Below are 22377 nucleotides of genomic sequence, written 5' to 3'. Positions count from 1 at the left end.
GGAGGTTTAGGCTGGATATACGAAAAAGGTTCTTCACCCAGAGGGTGCTTGGGCACTGGAACAGGCTCCCCAGGGAAGTGGTCACAGCACCGGCCTGACAGAGTTGAAGGAGTGTTTGTACAAGGCTCTCAAGCACATGGTGTAACTCATGGCGTGGCCTGTACAAGATATAACCCTGGCCAGGAGCTGAACTCGACGATTTCTGTGGATCCCTTCCACCTCGGTTTATTCTGTGGTTCTCTGAAGATCTACTTCCTTCCCCTGAATCACAGCTGCTCTAGCACCACAGCAGACAACAAGAACGCATTTATAAGAACCAGCACCCAGATAAGCACAAGTCCCGTGAGACACAGCTGAGGGAGCTGGGATTATCTAGCCTGGAGAAAAGGAGGCTCAGGGGGGCCTTATCACCCTCTACAACCACCTGAAAGGAGGGAGTAGCCAGGTGTGGGTCGGCCTCTTCTTCCAGGTAGCAAGTGACAGGATGAGAGGATGTGGTCTTAAGATGTGCCAGGGGTAGTTTAGGTTGGACATCAGGAGGAATTTGTCCACTGAATGTCCACCTGCCCAGGAAGGTGATGGAGTCACTATCCCTGCAGGTGTTTAAGGAAAGACAGGAGTGCCATAGTTTAGCAGACATGACGGTTTTGGGTCGTGGTTTAGGCTTGGTCTGAGGCCTTTTCCAACCTACTCAATTTGTGATTCTTCCAGTGAAGGCAGTGCAGAGTCAGCATTGGCATCTGAGGTTACTGTTATTATTTCACATACAGGAGGTTATTATTTCACATATAAACCACGAGGCACGCTACACACTTTTGTACATGCATACCCAGATAAAACTTGCTGCTCTAAAGGGGTAATGAGCTCCCATATCAAAACCCTGGGAGACCCAGGAAGCAACAAACGAGGAGTATGTTTCCATACCAGTCTACAACAGAGAAAGTCTCAATTCACACCACACAGTAACTGTGCAGCTGCACACTCTAAACTTTTTATTTCTTGTCAATTAACCTGTGAACACCCTTCCTCTTCCCGCCTTCTGTGAGGAGTAGGAGTTCTGCAGCTTTTTGTTAAAAATAATGTCTTCGAAGCTCTCTGGTCTCAGTAAAATATGTAAAACCTAGATGAAGCTTTAAGGAAAATTAATTTTCTCTTGGTTTAATTTTTCTTGTTATTGTTTAACTTTTAATTTTATTAATTATCTAGTTATCTCAGAAGTCTGTGTTGCTATTATTGTGAGAAACCAAAAATATATAATATTAAATACAGCCAACAGCATTATTTAAATATTATCAGTAAAGATAATGCCTTTTTTTCCCCTTACTTTGCAGTACTGGCACAAGTAAAACATTAAAACATATTTTGGAACAAATATGCAGTTTTCCATTAGTATAAGAATACACCAAGCCATCACAAAACAGAGGCAGATTCAAGAACAAAATAATAACAATGCTTTTTGTATAGTATTGTAAATTTCCTGTTTGCACCAGGTAAGAAAGAAAAAAATAAAAATAATTGTACAGCTGAATGGATTATGCTGGACTGTGTTCTTTGAAAATATTTCCAGAAGCATACACTTGGTGACTCTTACCCAGTTCAGGTTTCTCAGCTGTCTTTGAGAGGTACAGCAGCACTCTGCAGCACACCATTCAACCATTTTATGACAGTGCAGTACAGATTTAGGAGTCTTTTCTTTTTCAGCATGCTTGTCCTGCACCCAAGCAAAAAAATCCACCTCAAATTCAAGTTATTTCAACTTTATTGTAAGTTTATTTGGAATGATTGCAAAGTAAGAGGAAAAAGAAGCTGTCTCAAGAGATGGCCATTTAAAACAGCTGAATATTCTGATTTTATTATTTTAATACAAAGATTGTTCTGCACCTTGAAAACAAACAGGAAAAAATGTTTTTATTTTCAGAATTCAGAATTTTTACTGATTAAGTACACCTTCATTAAGCAGGCATTAACACTGTTCATATACAGAGTAAATGGACTGTAAGAACTCTGGTTCCATCTCTGCCTCTGATAAGAACAGATTTAGATGCATTCCAGAAATTCCTCAGAGTTTCTTTAAAACAATGTTTTAATTTGTCCATGAACTGTTTTTCTTCCTGGGTTTGTTCATATAATAAAACTAAAATAATTTTGTTACTACCTTCTTTGTTACCTTAGTTTTACTACATCTTGCATTCCATGGTATGAAGATGTGAAACCATCAGGATGAAGATTCTCAAATTCCATCCAGATCTCAAAAAAAAAATGTTAATGCTAAAAAGTTCATTTACCATCTGGCCCCAGCATGTCTAAATTATACCAATATTTGGCTGCAAAGCTGAAGAGCTTTAATTAGAACCACTGAATGCTACCCCAGCATCACAAGCAGGATGTGAATTTTAATCACACAGCTTCACTTTTAAAAAATATTTTTTCTCAAGAAAATTAATTTATAACCATTCAAAACGTTTTTCCACCCTCCTACAAAAGTAGAAGTCATTAATGATTTAATAAGACAAGTACATTCAGTCAGAATTAGTACTACTTTAGTTGGGAAAAAGTTAATTTTAAAAGAGCATGAAGGACAGTATAACCCAGCTTTCATTTCATGCTCATATGCCAGGATAAAAGACAAAAGATACTTTTGCCACCACATCAGTGCCTCTTAGCCTGGTTACACCTGTTGGGATATATCTCTAAATTAGCAAAACATACCTAACTTCTACTAACTTTGCTGAAGCTTCTATGCTCCCTAAATTGGCTGTAATCCAGGCACTTCCCACTTCAGCATGAGACTGACAGCGCTGACTTTCATTATTATTTTTAATCTTATTAAGAAAAAAATGTGGAGACCTGTTCATAACCCTTATATGGGAAAGGGTTTTTGATTACAAAGGATTTTTAGTCAGTTCCAGCAGCCACAGGGAATAACTGCCAAGTATTTGTTGTAGGATGAGTTTGTAGTGCTGAGTGCAGTAGTTCATTCTGCTGATAATTCTTTGTAAAAGAACCAAGAAGAAGAAAATATCAGACTGTCAATGTACAGTATTTAATAATACTGAAGAAAACAAGTTAGCTGTTTTTAAAAGCTGTTTTAACACAGAAAGAATGAACATGAGCTTTACAGTCTTTCCACAATACAGAACTTTCAGCTAAATGGAGAAATAAATAACAAGAATATCAAAACCAAGTTATTAATTTAATTTAAAACACTGTACAAAACTTAAATGTAACAAATTACTCCATTGAGGTCAAATGAAGTAAAACAGCAAACTTACAGAAGTAGGAAGTAACTTGCAGAAAGTAAACATTGCTATATTATCTCTATTAAGTACCATGTCACTGTGTGCTGCCATTGCTTGGTCCCCTCAGAGTTCCACTTTCAGTCAGGATCCTTATAACATTTGGTATATCAATCCCTTAGTTAAAGACAAACAAACAAACAAAACCAGAAAATAAGCAATTTTGTGATAAAATTCACTTAAAAACAGAAGTTATACTGAACGATTCAGATGCTGAGATAAGTTTTGGATCTTTCCTTATTAAAAGAAAAACATCTTAACTGAGAACAATCAGTATGTGCCTGGAAACTAAGCTTTCCTACAATGTACTCATCTTCAGTGTTCTTTTTTTAACATTTATGATTCTAAACACACCCTGAGAAGCTTAGAAACATACACAGGAAACTTCTGAAGAGAGAGCAGTAGTTGACTGAAGATGTGGGAAGGTTTAATAGCTGACAATCGTTAGAAAGTTGTATGCAGAAGAGACACTACTTGTCTGCGATTCATTATTATTTCGGTGTTACTGTGCAGGTACGCTTCTTTTAGCAACTAGTAAAAAATTCTTCACTCTTGGTATTCACAAAACTAGCATTTCTCCACTTATAGCACAGAGAAGATTCTAATTTTCTAATAACAATATGCTTGGTTTTAGTTTTCTGTCTCTCACCCATGTAAATGTTACTATGCAAAAATGAGAGAATAATTTAAAAAAAACCCCAGTAGTTATTACTGCCTTTATGGGAAGGCAGCTATTCTGAATTACCATTCCTAAACTCCTGCAAAAGTTAGAGGTTGGGAAAAAAGAATTCCTTTCAACCGTCCTTAATACCTCGAAGTTCTTCAACCCATATAAGTCCTTAATATTTCACAGAGCTAATAAATGATGTTATGCATATGTTACATATCTGTATATGTATACTTGTGTATGTACCTCTGAAAGCTGGATTTGATGCTGCTATTTTGTGTAGGGTGGCAGTAACTTCTTCAGCATTCATATTTCTTACACTGTTCAAAAACTCAGTCGTGATGTTGTTCTCATATGCTGTTTCCAAAGAGCCAGTTGAAAAATTTTGGGGTTCATCTTCACTGACTGGTAAGAACTGCTTAGCTGATTGGCTGCTTGAGTAGTCTAAAGAAGGGAAATACTGTTTTTCAGTAAAAGAGGATTCTGAAGAGCCTTCATTACTTATTTCTCTAAATAGGGCTTTTTAAAGAAGCATTTCCAGTCTGGCACAGCAGCATTGCTGGTATGGCTCACATCTCACTTTGCTACATTTTCAAACCACCCAGAGTCAGGAGTGTTTTCCAGTTACAGAAAATCCTGGAGAAACAAGGGTGGGGAGGTAAGTGAAAGCTATTTCCATTACACTAACGAAAATGGAATAAAAGTTTCAAATCTGATATATTCAAAGTCCCTGCAATTTTTGCTATTACCATTGTAAAAACTGAGGTTTTCAAAAGCTAAACTTTCTAGAAAAACTAGAAAATTGACATCATATAAAAAAAAAAAGATCACACAAAATAGCTTCACTAGTATTCTGGGTATCTTGCCTTTCCAAGCATAGGATTGTACTTCCTAGGTTTAAGAAAAACATCCATTTGTTTCTATCAGAAGAAAATTACCTCCAAGAAATCCAGGATTATTTGAAAAAATTAAACAGAAGTAGAGGCCAAGAAGCTGGAGTATTTAGGTATTAAGGAGAATTATCCATCCACTACCAAATAATTTTCTATTAACATCTTGACTTGATTAAATCTGCAGAAAATATCTCCTCCATCAAGAAGGGAAAAAAATATTGGGGAGGAAAAATAAGCCAAAGAGACTTTGAAAGTTTCCTTAAACACTTGCCTTTGAACACAGAAAAGTCAGAGTTGGTACTAACTTAATCTCTCCCCAAATCCTACACTTAAGTAGGATCTGCGTGTTTTAACAGTCTTCTCTTTCTAATATTAGTAGAGGATGAGGAAAAAACCCCCAAAACTATTCATTTATGCTACTTGACTCTGGCTTTATTCTGCTCTTAAGCACTGCTTTTAAAAAAGCAGGAAGAAAGGCTTATTATCATTTATGCAAGGTTCAGTGTTAAGATTAAACCACATTAAAGACTGCAAAACCAACATTACCAATGTCAGACTCAGTAATATCTGCTGAAGTCTGGTCAGGCTGTTCTGTGGAATATTCTAGTGCTGCTTCTCCAGTATATCCAGCATCTAAGTGGCCCTATGAGTTTTTTAAAAACAAAGTTTAAAATCTCATCAGGACAACCTCTTGGAACAATGAACTACTACATTTTTAATGATCACAAACCAAATAGAAGACCAGTATTTCTGCTACCAAATCGGAAAAATCAGATATTTCTTTGCAAATCACAGCACTAATATCTTCCATGTATACTTTCCATCATAGTTTTCTCTGTCTGAAAAAGCTCTGTACTAGGCAATGAAGTGATACTCATTGAGTCTAATTCTCAACTTGTCAGATCTGAAAAGGAAGCATTTTACACTCAAAATAGAAGATGTAGTTAAAAAATTATCAGTTGAAAGATCACAGTTTAGAATACTAACAAGGGAATGTGGGAAAACATTTTGGTCTTCCACAACTTGTAGGTTAGAAGTTATTTCAGTTAGAATTTCATTGTTTTACAACATGTCAGCAGCCTCAGAGAAGTACTCAAAACACCTCCATATGTACTGCCTATGTAAAGATAAGTCAGTCACAAGTAATAGCAGAGAGTGGAAAAACTGTGTTTCTAATAATGGAAGAAGAATGAGATCTCAGAAAGAACAGTCCACAGAGTAGGATCAGAAGTTGTGTAAGAAAAAAATTTCATGTCACTGATGTGTGACTGCATGGTGAATGAAGCCTGGGAACAGAAACGGGATACAGAATAGGAGTGTTAGGCAAGTCAGTAGAGATGAGAAAAGCTTAAGTTAGAAATTAAAACAAAACTAACAGGATAACTTAGATGTAAGGAAAAGCACGGGAAATAAGTAACAAGTTTTTTAGTTTCTATCAACAACAACAGAAAAACTAAAATTTTACCCTATCATCACTACCAAAATTTATGTATTTAATGAGAAAAACTTAAAATACAGTCTCCACAGCATTTTTTATTATATGTATCAAATATTATTTCTATAAATATATTTATATTTATCTATAATAATAAAAGTGCACAATCATAGGAATCTACAGGTTTGTAGAACAAAACCAAAACAAAATTTGCATTACTTTCTTTGATGCAGCCTGCTGACGATATTCCACCAGTGCATTTGTGAGAGTCTGTGTAACTTTCAGGATAAATGAAGCATCATCTTCATTCAGTATCTCAAAACTTTGCTAGGGGAAAAAAAAAAGAGAAACAAAACAACTCACCATAAAACATTTTTCCTCAGAAAAACTGAAGCATCAAAATTTATAAACAAACCTGCAGGAACCTCATTTTCTCTGTGTCTCTACCCTTCTGTCAGATGGAATTTGGATGGAATTACAAAGCAAATAGTTTTTATTTTTAATCTCATAAATAGGGGGGAGGAAGGTAGAATGGAAGAGAATCCTAAGAGAAGGAAGATGCAGCTACCCAACACAATCATTTGAAAAGGAATAACACAAAAATATGCCTGGAAATATATAGAAGATAATGCCTTTCCTTAAGTATTTTGACCTCTTGCCAAGACGCTTGCATACAAATGAATTTGTACACCTTCCCTGAGGCAATATAGTTATAATCTATTTCTCTAGAATGTATCAAAAAGCCAGGATGCTACTGAATTTAAAATTACACGTTGCCTTGCCTTACATTAACCTTCTTTTTCCCTAAAAATCAGAGGAAAAAGCAGTCTTGAAGCTGTGAAGCTCTACTTAGGGAAGCAAGTTCTAGCACTAACAGTAATCACAGAGAGGGCTGCATGTGTCACCCTCTTGTCTACTCCAGGGAAGTTCTGCTGAAAACACTTTCTTGGAAACAAAGTAACACAAGTCTAGGCGTGTCCTAACAGCTCAAAGTCTTCTGGATTAGAAACAAACACCTTTAAACATACCACACAGTGGAATACAAGTAATAAAAATTTAGCATTAAGTTCATATGAGACGGCGTAACAGGGACTGCATTACATTTTTAAAAATCATTGTATTTCTGTCTCCAGTTTTGCACAAGTTTTATTTAATGAAGATCTTGTCAAAAGCTAGCTGGAAAAAGAAGACTAAATTGTGGCAAGGATATCTTTGCTGTGCGGTAATAAAAGAAATCTAATATGGATAATTATTGGGCAGCTTTACAGAATACGAACATCAAGTGCAAAAAAGACACCTATAAAATTACTTTTCACCACATAAGAAACCTTTGAATCCAACAACAATAGAAACACAAATGCAGCTTTTGAAAAAATTACTGTAGATGCAAAAATAAATGATTTGCACACTCTCCAAAACAGAACATTGCTCCAATCACATTCCCAACAGTCCTCTTTTCTTCTTAGAGGACAATCATACTAAGAAAGAAGATGTCTCAAAACAAATTCAAGTTTTAGTAACTCTATACCTAATAATTCCCTATAAAAAAAGAGGAAAAAAAAATTATGATAGTCAATAGTGCCTAAATTACCATGCAGTAGATCAGTCAAGCAACTACCAGTAAAGATTTCCATAGAGTTTGTCAGTGCTTTTATGAAAATCACCGTTTCTGTGTGCAAGACCACGACTGCTGTTGATAAAACTGGAAACTGAGAGTTTTCCACTCTTACTGATTATATCACTGCTGTGCATGTATACATAAAACACATTTTCAACAAATGAACAGAATTCAGGTGTTCTGACACTTACTTTAGAGAGGCAGATATTGCAGTTATGGCACTCTGGGCCAGGGCAGGGGGAGCCCCATTTTAAATACAAAACTTGCATTTTATTTTTTAAAAATACCTTCTTTCCTTTCTACATCTCTGTGATATTTGTCTTCATTCTGTTTCTTTTCATTACTGAATTACATCATTCCCACTCCCTCGTTTGAAAAATTATAGACCAGTTATAGAAACAAAGGAGAAAAAAAGTTTAAAAAGGTCATATTACCTAAACATGTAGCTAAGGAATGAAGCAAAGGTATAGTTGAAAAAATGAATTTTCAATGCAAGTAATTCCTCTAACAATAAAGCAATACTTTGGCAAAAACAATGTCTAAAAACTTGAAAATTAATAGACACATTATAAATTCAGTGGAATTAATTTTATTCTGAATCCTGCCTTCTGGCAAAATGGTAATCTGTTAGACTACCAGACTGTCTACATTCTGCCTTTCATTACTTGCTACATTTTAGACTTAGCAAACCAATGATTTCTTTTTCTTGGTTTTAATTTTTTTTTTCCAAAAATTATCTTGCAAGGTAAGATTTATCACTCACCAAATAACCCAACAGTTCTTCTTGACTAGTGAATTCTTCAGGATTTGCTGTAAATTCTTGCTGTTTAACATAAAAAGAAAGAGGTCCTGAGATCTATTATATGCAGTAAATACAAATAAACAATAATAATTATGGTTACTCTAAAATTAAAATTGTGCTGTTATGAAATGTGTACATAGATTTTCATAACAAAGAAGGAAAAAACCTTCCTATTAATAGTTTTGCTTTAGTAACTTTGTAGCTAATTTATTGTGAATAATACTAATCTGAGTAAGGAAACACCATTGCCAATCATATATTAATTATTTTCCCAACTATTTGGAAACTGGAGTACCCCATTAACATAAAAATATTCACCTGAGCTTCCTTGTTTTCTTCCTCTGATTGTATATTGGTCTCACACCTTAAAATAGAATAAATAAAACATACAGTTGGTTGATCCAGAAAAAATACAGCCAGCTAATAACTGATAATCTGATAATAACTGGTAATAACGGACTTTAAATTCCTGACACACTACTACTACAGTAATTCTGACACACTCTGAAAGAAAGGTCACATATTATTTCCTCAGAGAAATCCCAGTTGTCCCAGATCAGCATAAAAATTATTTATGTGGTTTGGGTTTTTTTAGTGTGATTATCTAGCACTTAAGCTCTAAAACCTAGACTTAATAAAAAAGCTTGACATTGGTGGTAATAGCTGTAAGATCTTTGTACACATTCCAGTGAGATAAAGCTCCTAGTTACAACTGGATTTTTATCAGAATTCCACAAACTTGCCTTTAAAAAATTCAGCTATTAAAAATTACTGTTTTACAATGCAGTCACACAAATAATGGGCATAAAAATATTCATATGGATAAACATTCCTGTGACATATTTGTGCTGTTCTGCCATTACAGCTACTACAGGTACATTCCATGCCTTTGCAAGACCAGGAACTAATGCTGAGAGTGGCTGTGTGTTTCTTGAATTCATCAAAACCCTATGACTGCCAAGCCTAAGCCCTCTTTTGCCTTGAAATGTTTCTTTGGAATCAAAAGTTTGGTAAAAGCAGATGATGATAAAATAATTTACATCTTCAGATGACTGTTCAGAAACCTAACTACAAAGAAATAAGGAGTCATAGAGATTCTCAGGCAGAATCTTTAAGTGGAAACAAGCTGTCAACGAGGATTTGATCTTTTAAGACACTATATATCAAGTTTGTATCTTCTCAGTAGTCTCACAAAAATAAATAAATAGTAAAGGAACAAGTTGAAGTCCTAATTTAATAATTAATTTCCAAGTCAGTCTCTCACTGAAACACTTGGCTGCTAATAGCCACTCAGAATCCACCTGAACCAGATTAAAAGAAAAACATTAAGTGATATTCCAAAGGAAGCTGTTCTTAAAATTTAAAAGTGTAAGACTGCACAATGAAGATCACTACCAGGCAGAAATAGACCTCAGCATCTCCAGATGTGGATAGCTGAGCTTTTATTTGTTTCCTGTTGTTGTTTTCATGAACTAGTTCTGATTCAGAACTGTTAGTTATTTGAAACCCAGTAAGTAAACACAAAGATTGATAAACCTGGACTTGAGTCTGGTTCCAACTGATTGTTTTCCATAATGGTAGCTCCACAGAGAGGCAAGTCTGAAAAACTGTACTTCAGGAACATGAAAATTTCTCCTTTAACAATAAACAAGCAAAAGGTGTTAGCCTCTAAGTCTGGGAGATATTTTACTGGTTAAAAGTTGGAACACATTCCAAAGGAACATGATTAAGAAGAGAACAAGTAACTAACTAAATCACTGGAACAAAAGTCCTGTGTTTGGGTTGATGCCTGTATATCCCTTACCCAACATTCCTGTGGCTCCTGGTGCTGCACAAGGATGACCAATGCTGGAGATGTCCTCCTCACACAAAGGCTGACAGTTACTCAACTCACAACTCTGTTACTAATAAGATGCTCACAAGCAACAAGCACAATTTCACCATTTTAGAACACAGCTACTCCTTTGAAACACTGATTGTTCCTCCATGAAATGATTTGCAAAGAAGAAACCCTAACTGTTTCAACTATTACTGATTGTCTTTCCCTTCCAAAATCCATTCAGATACCACCCTAAATATCTGACATGAACCTGTAACAGAGGCAGTTCTAAACCATGAGGAAACATTCTTTTTGAATATTTCGAGCAACTATGCATTAAGGATAATAGTTAAATACAAAACCCAGCAGCATCCAGAGCAAAGTCCGAGGTCACTTTACATAGACCAGATTTTCTGTTGATGACAGAAGTTTACAGCTGAGCACAATTTCAGAAGACATGGATTTTACTATGCAAATCCAATACTGACAGTTGTCATGTACAACATTTTCTTTTAAGTTAAATGGATTTGAAGGTGGTGATTTTTTTTCCTTTACCTTTCTGAGTTACTGTCTTTGCTGCTTTCAATAGCATTATTAGGTTCAACCTGTTCATCTGGTTTTGCCTGTTCTTCCTCCCTTTCTTCATTCTCCTCCTGAACATTATTTTCAACTAAAACAATAAAAAGTATATTAAGTAATGTTTTTCCAGTGTTTTAATTTTAACGAATTTAATTTTAAACAAAGAATACTTCTAAAGACAACATCAATAAAACCTAAAGGTGGAAGTAAGGTATCTTATGAAGAAGTAAAATAAAAATTGAACCTAAAACATCAGTAGAATATTTTCTTCACAAAGACTGGGATTACTCCTTCCTTTGCCACAGATCCCAAGGCCATCCATACAACTGTGCAAGTTCACCTTTATAACTCAGCTGTGGAAGCCATGAACAGACACATACAGTAGTAAATAATTCATGCTCTGGTGAAAGTTAAGAAAACTCAAAACATTAATTAAATATTTTTTCCTCTTACTTTGAGTAGGGTCTGTCAGTTTCCCATCTTTATCATCTGTTTTTTCTGCATTACTAGGGGGCACATCCACATGCTGAACTTTAGCTTTTGAAGGGCTGTCCTCTGCAAGAGCTAAACAAACATGCTTGAAATGTAGCATAATAGACATTGTCTTGATAGAGAGTGGTTCTACTACTGCACTTCAATTCCACCTAGCTCTGATTCTGTGCAATAGTACTTACAAACACCAAGAATAATTTTAGAAGCATTATTATGTGACAGCATATTAAATACGATCTACAAATCAGCAACAAAGTTTAAAGTATTTTATACCCTGGTTATAATTACATGCCTGCATTTCCTAAAATATGTAAATATTCTAAATATAGTAGAATGCCACAAAGTCACATGCAAAATAAGACACATTAACCAACAGGTTACAGTCAAGAAATCTAATTTGAATAGGACACGACTTATTTCAGACCACTTTCCTAGATGCAAAATGGCTATTTTTCCTCTTTGGAGTACAACACTGCTAATTTAGATGATCTCATTACTTCTACTGAGCTATTTTAAGGTACCATTTACTCGCTAATATACGTTAAGTACATTAGTTTTCATTAAATATTTATTTTCAGGCAATGCAAATCATAGCAGTTTCGCCATTTCTTCAAGTGGCATTCAGTCATACTGTCCGTCCACCTGGACAACATCATACTACAATGAGTTTTAAAACATTAAACTGAGTGGGGAAATCTCAGATACCACATTCCTACATTTTTGTGAGTATCAACAGCTAGTAAAACAGAAAATTTTCTTCCAGAGGTAAGAGCCGTAGCTGTGCTCTAAGAATTCTGTGTGGCTTTCTGTACTGCAAATTAACTAGTAGCATAGAGCCCCAACCTGCTCCTTTTGTCCAGTTCACCAAAATGCTGGTGAGTATCTGGCACTGCAGAGACTACCCTGGACAATTTGCACCCCACTGAGCAGACTTACATTCTTGCCATTTCCTTCTCATTGTTTGAACACCTGTAACAACCTAAAAATAAAACCCACTTATGTTAGTTGTTTTGTGGATAAAATTATTTCATAGATATTTCATCAGCATTAATTTTAATTTTTTTTTTAGGACCAGCAGTGTAAAATACAGCCCTCAATGGATATTCAAAAAGTCTGTTAAGTTAGTTAGCAGGACATTTATTTACGACAAATAAATTTCTTCTAGAGCTTAGAAAAAGAAAAGAAAATTAAACAGCTGGTTTCAGAAGATATAGCAGTAAAATTAAACCAGGTTACACACACTTTGTTTAAAAGTTCCTTAAATCAATAATGGATTGTTATGGATGCAATAAACCACCTAGAAAAAAGAAGTCTACAAAATATAGATGGAAGTAAATATTTCCATATCCATGAACATAAATCTCAAGTAAAATAAACAGTCAAGAAGAAATTTAAGTAGGTCAAATGAAAAAGTTGCTGCCAACAGTATGCTGCTTTTCTTTTTAAGCAGAGGTTAAAAATGAAGACTATACCAGACAGAACGGATTTGATCATCTGAAATTTCTTCCTGCTACAGCATTCATTCTTGACTTGATCTTACAATATTCCCACTTGTTTTCTACCGGAAAAGAGTAGGATCAGAGCAGGCTCTAATCCTTGAGCCTAAGTGTGACAGTATCACACAGAAAGAAATACAGATCTTTTTTCAGATGGGCAGGACACCGCCAGCTTTAACATGGGAACTCCACTTTGGAAGGAGACATCTATGCACATTATGTAGCATTAGCAAGGGATCTTATCGAGAAACACTGCTTAACAAGCAGGATGCTGACAGAAATTGAAGTTGATGGAGAAAACAAAAATTAACAAGTACCACGAAGAACAGTGGGCACCTCAATAAGCTTGTCATGAACCAGCTGGTGGTAAGGTGCACCTCAAGAAGAAACTCTACCAATACTCTGTCCACATAAAGGTGTTGGAGTCAGCAAGTCAGGAGTCTCTCTGAATTCTTCAGAGAGAAATCACAGTGCAGGGATTGAATTAAAGTCTTTGGATGGATTGAAGTATGTTAAGCCACTCACACATAAAGCAGAGGTATAAGTTTAAGTTTCAGTATAAGCAAGCAAGTAAGTAGAATGGGTTTTAAGTGCTTTTAGTAAGTAAAAGGTCTTAGCTACCAGTGTAGAAGTTCGAGTTCTAGCGAAGGTTGAAAAACATAGTATTAGATACTAGGGGTTCTGTGGAGGCTCCAAGAACACAGTTTTAGACATAATAAAGTTATAGTAAGAATATTGCTTACATTTTTCAGATAGAACAAGATAGACCATGTATGTAGTTTATACGTAGCCTGGCGTGCTAAGAAACCAGAATTCTAATAGGTTAAGGAGTAGTGGTCCGAGTTTGTGTCTTAGCTAGTTGGAAAGTTTCTATATAAGAATATGCATTAGGGAGAGCTGGTGCTTTTTGCCACTTGCTTCTAATGCCATGTGCTTTTATGCCATTTGCTTTTTGCCATTGCTTTGCTTTGCTTTTGCCTTTGAGACTGATGTGCTTTTGCAATAAAACAACTTTATAGCAACTATTACCTGCTTGGCTCATTGAAGAAAACAACCTGACAAGTTGGGTGCCTGAGAGCACCTGGAGGTTAACCTCACATAAAGTTATTATAAATAATACTGCACTGTAAGTATCAACAGAGAGCAGTATGAAGATGTCTCCACAAGAATATGTTTCTAAGGGTGCAGCTCCCTAAGATTTTAAACTTATGGCACTTCTGTGATCCTATTTCACTGCTGATAATCTCATGTCAACCTGAAAATTCCTGCACTTCCATCTGTACTATCAGAAATTTCACCTGGCTCCCCTGAGAATTGCCACGAGCTGCAAAATCTATTCAAAAAAGTTATAAAGGCAGTTTCCTAGCAACAAAGAAACAACTTGTTTTACACCCACACAGAGCTGAGAATTGATTAAATATTAGTATATATATTTTGCATTATTTGTGCACTTAGGGAAATTTTGTCCAGAATAATTCTGGAAGAATTACTACAATGACAAAAAACCACCTGTAATAAAAATTTTAAAAGCAACATTTTCCTACCTTCCAAAGCAAATCTGTCCACTGTAACAGAAATTACATTCTTTGTTTATTAAATACAAAGCTTCTGGAATTCTTAAGAGAAATGTACCTGTATTTGTTTTCTTCCTTCTTTCTTCTCAATTGTTAATCCAATTTGCCTAACTTTTTTGTTCAGTTCAGAGCCTTTACACTTAACTTCATCAGATTGTGCTATCTCTGGATAATGTTGTCTCTAGAAAATAAATGCAAGTCCTTAAGTCACACAACTCCTTCCAGATCTAGCATAGTTAATAATCATAGGAGGTAAATCAACTTCTACATATACATAGCAGAACTTACTAGAATGCTTATGCACAGAGTAACTCAGGGAATTGAAGCCAAATCTTCAGCTCAAAACAGAGTTGGCATATAATGCTAAACTGGTTGCACCAGGCTTTGCCTGCTTGGATCTAAAAACTCTGGAGAGATTTCTCCCTTTCTCTGGACAATCTGCTCCAATGCTTGACTCCCTTACAGCAAAAACTTTATGTCAAGTAGGAAAATCCCCCGCTTGAATTTATGTTCCTGCCAAAAAGCTCCAAAAGGGGTCTGGTTCTGCCTTCTTAATAATCTCCTCTGAGGTACTGGAGGGTTACTGTTAGATCCCTCTGACACTTTTTCTTCTCCAGCCAGAAGAAACCCAATTACCTTAACTTCTCTTCATAGTACAAGTGTGCTTCAGCCCCCTGACTATCTTGGCAGCTTCACTTCCTCCATTCTACGGGCTGTACCCTTGTTAGTAGAGCTCAGCTGGCTGCTAGCCTTCACTGACACCAAGGTACACTACTTATCTTGAGCTTGTTATCCACCAGGACCCTCAGGCTCCCTTTTCAGCAGAGAAAATTCCAGTTATTTAGTCTCCTGCCTTTTCCGCTACCTAGGGTTAATCCAGCTCAGGTGCATGATTTAAAAGTTATCCTTCATGAATTATTATATTTGTATAGTATTTTAGAATTTAGCAGAGATGCAGTTAACAAGTGTAAGATTCAGAATTGCAGGAAATAGTTCCAAGTAAGTAAGAAATGCAATAGCTGAGAACATCCAAACTCAGCATGTATGTCTGAATTAATGACCAGAAACAGCATGGCATTTATGAAAGATATCACTGCAGATTCATAGCAACATATCCAACATTAGGCCTAAAGCTGCCCCAAAATACTGTGTGAACTCAGCTGTCTATGACTTTAAGATATGTTGAATATAATACAAATTTTGAGAGACTTTCATGGGAAGTATCAAAATACTTTTCAGAATATTGCTTTCTCACTTTTATTAGAGCTCATCCTAAGCCAATATACTCAAGTCAACATTCAAACACTGGAGAGCCCCATTTCTCTAAACATATTGAAAATGACAATGTGTTTGAATGTTTGTGAGTTGACATGAACCTCAAGAGCTTTGTCATAAAACAAATGTATCACATTATCTAACAGCTATCATGTTCATTTAAAAATATGTTCCTTCTAAAGCATCTGAAAGATGGAATAGTTCCTTCATTGATCCTGTTGTTTTACATAATACAAAAATCAGTCAATCTATTTCTAGTCCATTTTAGCTACAGATTTCATTACTGGTTGACCAAAACAGAATAAATGAAACTCAGTGTCAAGCAATGGACAGACTTACACATTACTGATGAAAATAATTTTAAGTCTATTCATCACAGTTGGACAACTGCAATACAAAGATTTTCACAAAAGCTTATGTAAAATCTTAATTTTGATTTTCTGAGAATCAAACTATGACTAACAAATTCTCTCCTTAAATCATTACATTAAAACAAACAAACAAACAAACAAAAGGACTTACCAAGTATGCCAGTCTGTGCTTGGAACCACAAACATGCATGAACATGTTACTCAGTCCTGTTTTAAAGTAGCACAGTTGACATTCATAGAGAAAAGGAACATTGTCATTTGTTCGGTATTCTATTATGTAATTGAGTCCTGTATCAAACAAAAAACAAACAACTTAGGAAATTTGATGTTTGCTGGAACATAATCATCAGTACTGGTTGCAAAAGAACTGATCTTAAAGTGCTGACATATAGGGAAAAGATTACCTCTGCATGTCAAATACATCAATGAAGACTTTTATCTTTTGGGTGTCTAGACCTTTTGAACACCAAAGGTATAAAACTGATGTTTTTAGGATGTCTTATATTTACCACATAGGACTCGCGAATTAAAAAAAAAAAATCTAAAAAATAATAGCAACAATTATTTTTTAACTATTTAGAAGAGAATGTATTTTAATATATGTCCCTAGTTGTTTTTTCTGTCAACTCCTATCTCCCCTCCACTGGATGGGTAGTTAAATTGCAAAGAGCCACACTGATCTTTTAACTTAAAGTTCATTTCTGTCATGTCACTTTAGATTATTTCTAGAGAATATTGTCAACATGAGATATCCCATCAAGTATGTTCCAGGCCAAATCCAATTATTTTGTCACTACGATCTGTCACTTCAATACCATACTTTTGGGTACTCAGTAAGAAGATTTTGTTACACATTACCTGATTTTACATTTTAGAAAACTGATCCATACTCTTTAAAGGTAAACATCACCAAACCAAACAATTATGGTATTTAAGGCCCTCACCAAGTGCAGGTTCTGAATCTTTACATGTATTAAGCTGGTCTTCCAATGTCTGTCCATGAAACTTCTCTGGCTCAAGTGGCACTGTAAGAAATTCACATACAAGTGAATCCCTGCTCATATATGGTCCCATATCACAAATTAAGTCAGTTCTTATAAAACATTTCCCCCCCCCAATCTTCTTTCCACTCTTTTTAAAGCCTTTGAAGTGGAAAATTACATATTATTACCAAATATTACTGCAGATTGAAAGTACAAAGATCAGAAATTAATTCCCAATGACCTGCTAAGATCTAGACATCACTTGTAATATTGTACCTCAAAATTTTTTATTTCTTATGCTTTTTTGGGGGGGAGGTATGGGGGAAGGCATTAAGCATTCTTACCAAAATCAGGAAGTTTTGCAAGTGTTCTCACTTTCTTCCTTAAGCAACCTTCTGTTTTAACTAAAAAAAACCAAAACAAAAACAAAGAAGAAAACAAAATAAAGAATCCGAAAGAAGTGGAAATAAAATTGTTAGTACAATTGAAAGAACAATTTGGTAAAATAACTGAGTACTTTAGAAAAAACTGTTTGAACTTTTGTTGATATGAGAAAACTAAGCTATGCTTAGTTTTGAATGTGCTAAAAGTTTTTTTTCCACAGACCATTTTGAGTTGGAAGGGTCTGACAAGGATCATCGAGTCCTGTACAAGTGCCTGCTCATACATGGTCCCACATCACAAATTAAGTCAGTTATTATAAATATTATCCCCCCCAATCTTATTTCCACTCTTTTTAAGCATTTTTCGAAAAAAAAAAATTCAAAAATTAAGTATTATTACAAAACATTACTGCAGACTGAAAGTACAATGAACAGAAACGAATTCCCAATGACCTGCTAAGATCTGGACATCACTTGTAATATTGTACTCAAATTTTTTTATTTCTTCCACTTTTTTGGGGGTGGGGGGGTGAGGGAGGCATTAAATGTTCTTACCAAAATCAGGAAGTTTCACAAGTGTGTTCAATTTCTTCCCTAAGCAACTGTCTGTTTTAACTAAAAAAAAAGAAAAAAAGAAGAAAATAAAAAAAACCAAAAAAGTCTGACAGAAGTCAAAATAAAATTATTAGTTTAAAAAACAATTAGGTAAAATAACTGACTAACTACTTTAAAAAAACTCTTTGAGCTTCTGTTGACATGAGACAAGTAAGCTATGTTTAAGTTAAGTTTTGAATGTGTAAGAGATTTTTTTCACAGATTCACAGACTGTTCTTAGTTGGAAGGGACCCACAATGATCGAGTCCATCATTCAGTCCGAGGACTGAACCCATGACCCTGGTGTCATTAGCACCATACCCCAAAAGATAGACAAAAAACATTCACACCAAACAACAAAGAAGTTATTTATGTCAGGCAATTCAATGTAGCAGGCAAAGGGGAAGATCAATCAAATTAAATGTCCTTAAACATTTCAGGGCATCCAGGATTTTCAGGACATTTATTTCAGCAGCATACAGCTGCTAAATATTTCATCACTTAAATCTCCTTTACAGACCAAAAAAAAATTCTCAGATCAGGTAAGTCCAATGGCTATGTCTGACTTGAACAACAACTCTGAAACAGAATTCTAGGAGCAGTGAACTGTAGAAACCTGAAAATACATTTTGTGCATCATGAAACCAAATTAAGAGATTGTGAATTAATTGTGAATATAGTTAGACCTTCACTCCTTCTGGAATTAGACCAGGTCATCAAGACCCAGGGAACGTTTAATGATTTATTAAACCTATTAAAAGTATTAAAAATCTTAATCAGCAGAAGCAAATTAACCCCTTTTCAAAAACAAATATGAAATATATACAGTATTTCTACATGCTTTAAGTAGCATAGGTTTTTAAATTATATTTTAAATTTTGAAGGTCTCTAATGTCTTGAATTCTTTAGGGTTTCTCAAAAATTTAATGTAGGTGATTTTTAGTATTCTAGCTAGCACTTGTTAATCAACATTGCATATCTCTTGGTTACATTACTGATTGATTAGGTAGTTGTATCACTAAAAAACACAAGCCAGGTCTTAAAGCACAAGTCTTGAGAAAGTGTCTTTCTCATTTGTTTCATAAACAGCTACATTGAGGTGGGGACAAAGACGCAGGTAGAGAACACAGCAGGAAGCAAAAAATCTCGCACTTACCCATGCCATGAGCTTTCAATGCTTCTTCAATCTAAATTACCAAGTTATCAACCAACAAAGAAGAAAGACAGTTAGGAGTCAAAAAACAACAATGCAAAGCATTCATTATATGTAAAACAAGTTAGACTAATACCAACAGCATAGACTGTCTCGGTGAACAATCACGGGAAAATTTAAAAAGAAGAACATCCCTTTGTCTTCTGGAGAATGTCTGTGATTTAAGTAATTCCATGCTCCCTTTATTAACAGACATGTATTCTCATGTGCATAAAGTTGTAACGTTTTCTGACAGGACTAATGTAGAAAACCAAGTTCTACTTTATCATGGTAGGAAAAGCAGTAAATTAGCAAAATTAGTTAAATATCTGAAATTGTAAGTTTCAACATACATTAAAAACTAGATTTCAAATCCCATAATCTATTGCTAAATAACTTGCTAAAATCTGACAAAAGGTGCGTTCAAAAACTGATCTTACCGTCTTGTGTTTTGTTCCAAGGAAGTGAGTCTGCAAGTTTAATGCAGAAGAACACCAGATTTTGCAAATCTAGATTAAAGAGAAGTATTTCTAGCATTCACACAGAACAAGAGAAATAAAATACCACTGATATCAAAACGGATAGACTATCAAACTGTTGGTATAGGTTAAATTCTACAAAAATACTACTACATCAGAGACAAACTAGAGGAGCCTCCTAAACTGAATTTTATAAGGCTCCAAGAACCACCAAAACATAGGTGGAATGAACCAGAGCCTCCACATCATGTAAGGATTTCAGATGCTCCAGAACTCTGCAGCTACCTCATAACACTTTCTGTGTGGATAGGTGATGACAGATCCAAGACCTTCCTCGCACACTCTAGAGGATGGGTGAGCCACAGGCACGACATAATTGTGACAAGCCAGGACATCTGCCTGAGGTGAGCCAGTTCCCCTCAGTGCTGCATCCACACTAACACACTTACTCTGATCAGTTCAGGGCCTGCCTCGCTCACTTTGGAAAACTTCCCCATCACAGCTATTTTATGCCTGGGCCAGCTCAGAACGGGAGCAGACTGGGTTTAAATTCACATGAATGAACAGCATCAGCCCAACTATTTTCTTTCCCTCTAAAAATCCCAGTATGCTTTAAAAAAACAGCAATAAATCTGACAACCAGAGAAATCAGGATTTTTTGTTCTGAACAGGAGCTACACTTAATCATCCACGTTTAAAAAGAATGTCTTTCTTTAGAAATATAATATTATTCATTTTAATATGCAATTCTTAACACACATCCAAGTCAAACGTGACAAAGTTCACCAAAATGAGTTCAGCACCAGTGCTATTTACCAAGCTTGCTCAAGAGGAAAAAAAGAACGTTCACACTTGCTTTAGTACAACTTTGGTCCACCAAAATCACTTTGTATTAGTTACAATTTTCAGTAATTAATACTTACATTGCAGTAAAAGGGGTTTACTTGCTTCTTTATTTCGTTTTCACGGTCCATATTCAGTCTTTAGATGATAAAAAACTCTAGGAAAATTGCAGAAAGTTTGCAAAGTGTTGTTTTAGCTTCACAAAATTTACATTTTTCTTCCGCCTTATACGAGGGTCGGGCACATTCCAGCTTTAATTTGTGCCCTGCCCTGAGTTATATTCAAGCATTAAATTTCCAGGCTATTGATCCTATTTTCAACTCCAGAGCAAAACTACAGCATGGGAAGAAACAATTGTTCTCCGCGAGTTTCCCTCGGGAAACATTAACGTCACCAGAAGATTACGCAGAACAGAAACTAATGAAACAAAAACGAATCCGGACCATTTCAAGCTTCCCCCTTCTTTCCTGGGATAGGACAGCGCGCATGGGCCGGGATACACGACACACATCGGGAACAGCCAGCACGCAGTGCCCGGGGCGTGCGCGGGGAACGGGAGCCACATGGCGGGGTTTGGGAAGAGGGACGCGCTCCCACCCGCACCGCGGCGGCGAAAGGAGGAGGGAAGGAAGGAGGCAAAGGAGCGAAGGAAGGGAAGAAGGGAGGCCCCGAAGCTCCGAGCCCCACGCCAAGAGCGCCCTTCCCGGCACTTCCATCCCGCCGGGATGGACACAGACACCGCTCCCGCCGGAGCCGGGAGACCGCCGGGCCGCTGGACACGACTCACCGCGGCGGGCGGAGTACGGCAGCGTCCAGAGCCCGGAGGAGCCGAGGGCCCTCCCCGCTGCTGCACCGGCACCTGCCACCGACCCGCTTGTGCGCCACTCCGGGCGCACAAGAGACACGGCACGGTTTCGGGAGCCCGGCCTGACCGGGGCACGGCCCCGCGGTACCGCGGGCCAGCAGCGGGCGGGGACGGAGGCGGGGAGGGGGCCGGGGCGGCCGCGGCACCCGCCGCCTTCCCTTCCCTTCCCGCGGCCGCCGCTGGGGGCGCTGGCGCGCAGGCGCGTCGGGCCGCCGGGCGCTGTCGGAGGTAAAGCCCGAGCTGGGTCCGCGACCGCCGCACCGGGGCGGGGATTCCCCATCCCGCTCCTCTCCGGGGCCCCGGCATTGGGATACGGATGGGCACGCCGCGCTAGGGACGTGCGTCCCTGCAACTCCGCCCGCGCCCGGTGCCGGCGGGGCTGCCCACCCCCTTCCTGGCGGCCGCTGCGTGTTCGCACGCCGCTCCCCGCAACACACACAGACACGCGCGCGCATCTCCCCACGGCCGCATCCCCGCAGCACCGCCGCACCTTCAGGCTCGGGATCGCCCGGGCCGGGTGTCCCCGCGGCACGGCCCGGCACGGCCCTGCGGGTTTCCCGCAGGAGAGGCCGGCACCGCGCCGCCCGTGCTGCGGCGGGCGGGAATCCAGCGCGGGGTTTGCGGGGAGCTGGAGGGAGCGGTGCCGGCGGCCTGCGGGCGGGGAGGTGAGGGAGGCGGGGAACCAGTGAGGGAGGGAAGGAGGGAGCCGAGAGGCGCTTTG

General features: G+C 37.4%; 1 protein-coding gene across 6 annotated transcripts; it reads right to left on the bottom strand.

Annotated features, from left to right (window-relative positions):
• Positions 1–1605: 1605 nt before the first annotated feature.
• On the bottom strand, positions 1606–22332 carry LOC106852520 (uncharacterized). 6 transcript variants are annotated; one of them, XR_015806353.1, is made up of 19 exons: positions 21579–21742; positions 20872–20948; positions 19910–19978; positions 19434–19464; positions 18239–18298; positions 17645–17704; positions 17262–17342; positions 16469–16605; positions 14730–14852; positions 12538–12580; positions 11563–11673; positions 11086–11200; positions 9030–9075; positions 8673–8732; positions 6511–6618; positions 5403–5499; positions 4210–4407; positions 3273–3413; positions 1606–1711 (listed from the first exon to the last, which is right to left on the bottom strand). XR_015806353.1 is itself a non-coding variant. In XM_088172067.1 (18 exons), the coding sequence occupies exons 2-18, from the start codon at positions 20920–20922 to the stop codon at positions 3334–3336; spliced, it is 1470 nt and encodes a 489-aa protein (XP_088028193.1). In that variant the 5' UTR covers positions 20923–20948; positions 22147–22332; the 3' UTR covers positions 1883–3333. The 6 variants fall into 6 exon arrangements, 5 of the variants coding, with proteins under 5 accessions (XP_088028193.1, XP_088028190.1, XP_088028205.1 ...); XM_088172067.1 differs by lacking the exons at positions 1606–1711; positions 21579–21742 and adding an exon at positions 22147–22332 and having other exon boundaries at positions 1883–3413; XM_088172064.1 differs by lacking the exon at positions 1606–1711 and having other exon boundaries at positions 1883–3413; positions 21579–21774.
• Positions 22333–22377: the final 45 nt, after the last annotated feature.

Source organism: Sturnus vulgaris, chromosome 1, assembly GCF_052056855.1.
Source record: "Sturnus vulgaris isolate bStuVul1 chromosome 1, bStuVul1.hap1, whole genome shotgun sequence".
Lineage (NCBI taxonomy): Eukaryota > Metazoa > Chordata > Aves > Passeriformes > Sturnidae > Sturnus > Sturnus vulgaris.
This window is presented reverse-complemented; position numbering and strand designations above follow the sequence as displayed.

What these genes read in the sequence shown, in the direction of transcription:
- LOC106852520 (XM_088172067.1), bottom strand. Translation starts at nt 20,922, where the DNA reads ATGGACCGTGAAAACGAAATAAAGAAGCAAGTAAACCCCTTTTACTGC. An exon ending in TTGGAACAAAACACAAGACG is followed by an intron (nt 19,465 to 19,909) that starts GTAAGATCAGTT and finishes TTGGTAATTTAG; the next exon opens with ATTGAAGAAGCATTGAAAGC. An exon ending in AAGGAAGAAAACAAATACAG is followed by an intron (nt 12,581 to 14,729) that starts GTACATTTCTCT and finishes TTTTATTTTTAG; the next exon opens with GTTGTTACAGGTGTTCAAAC.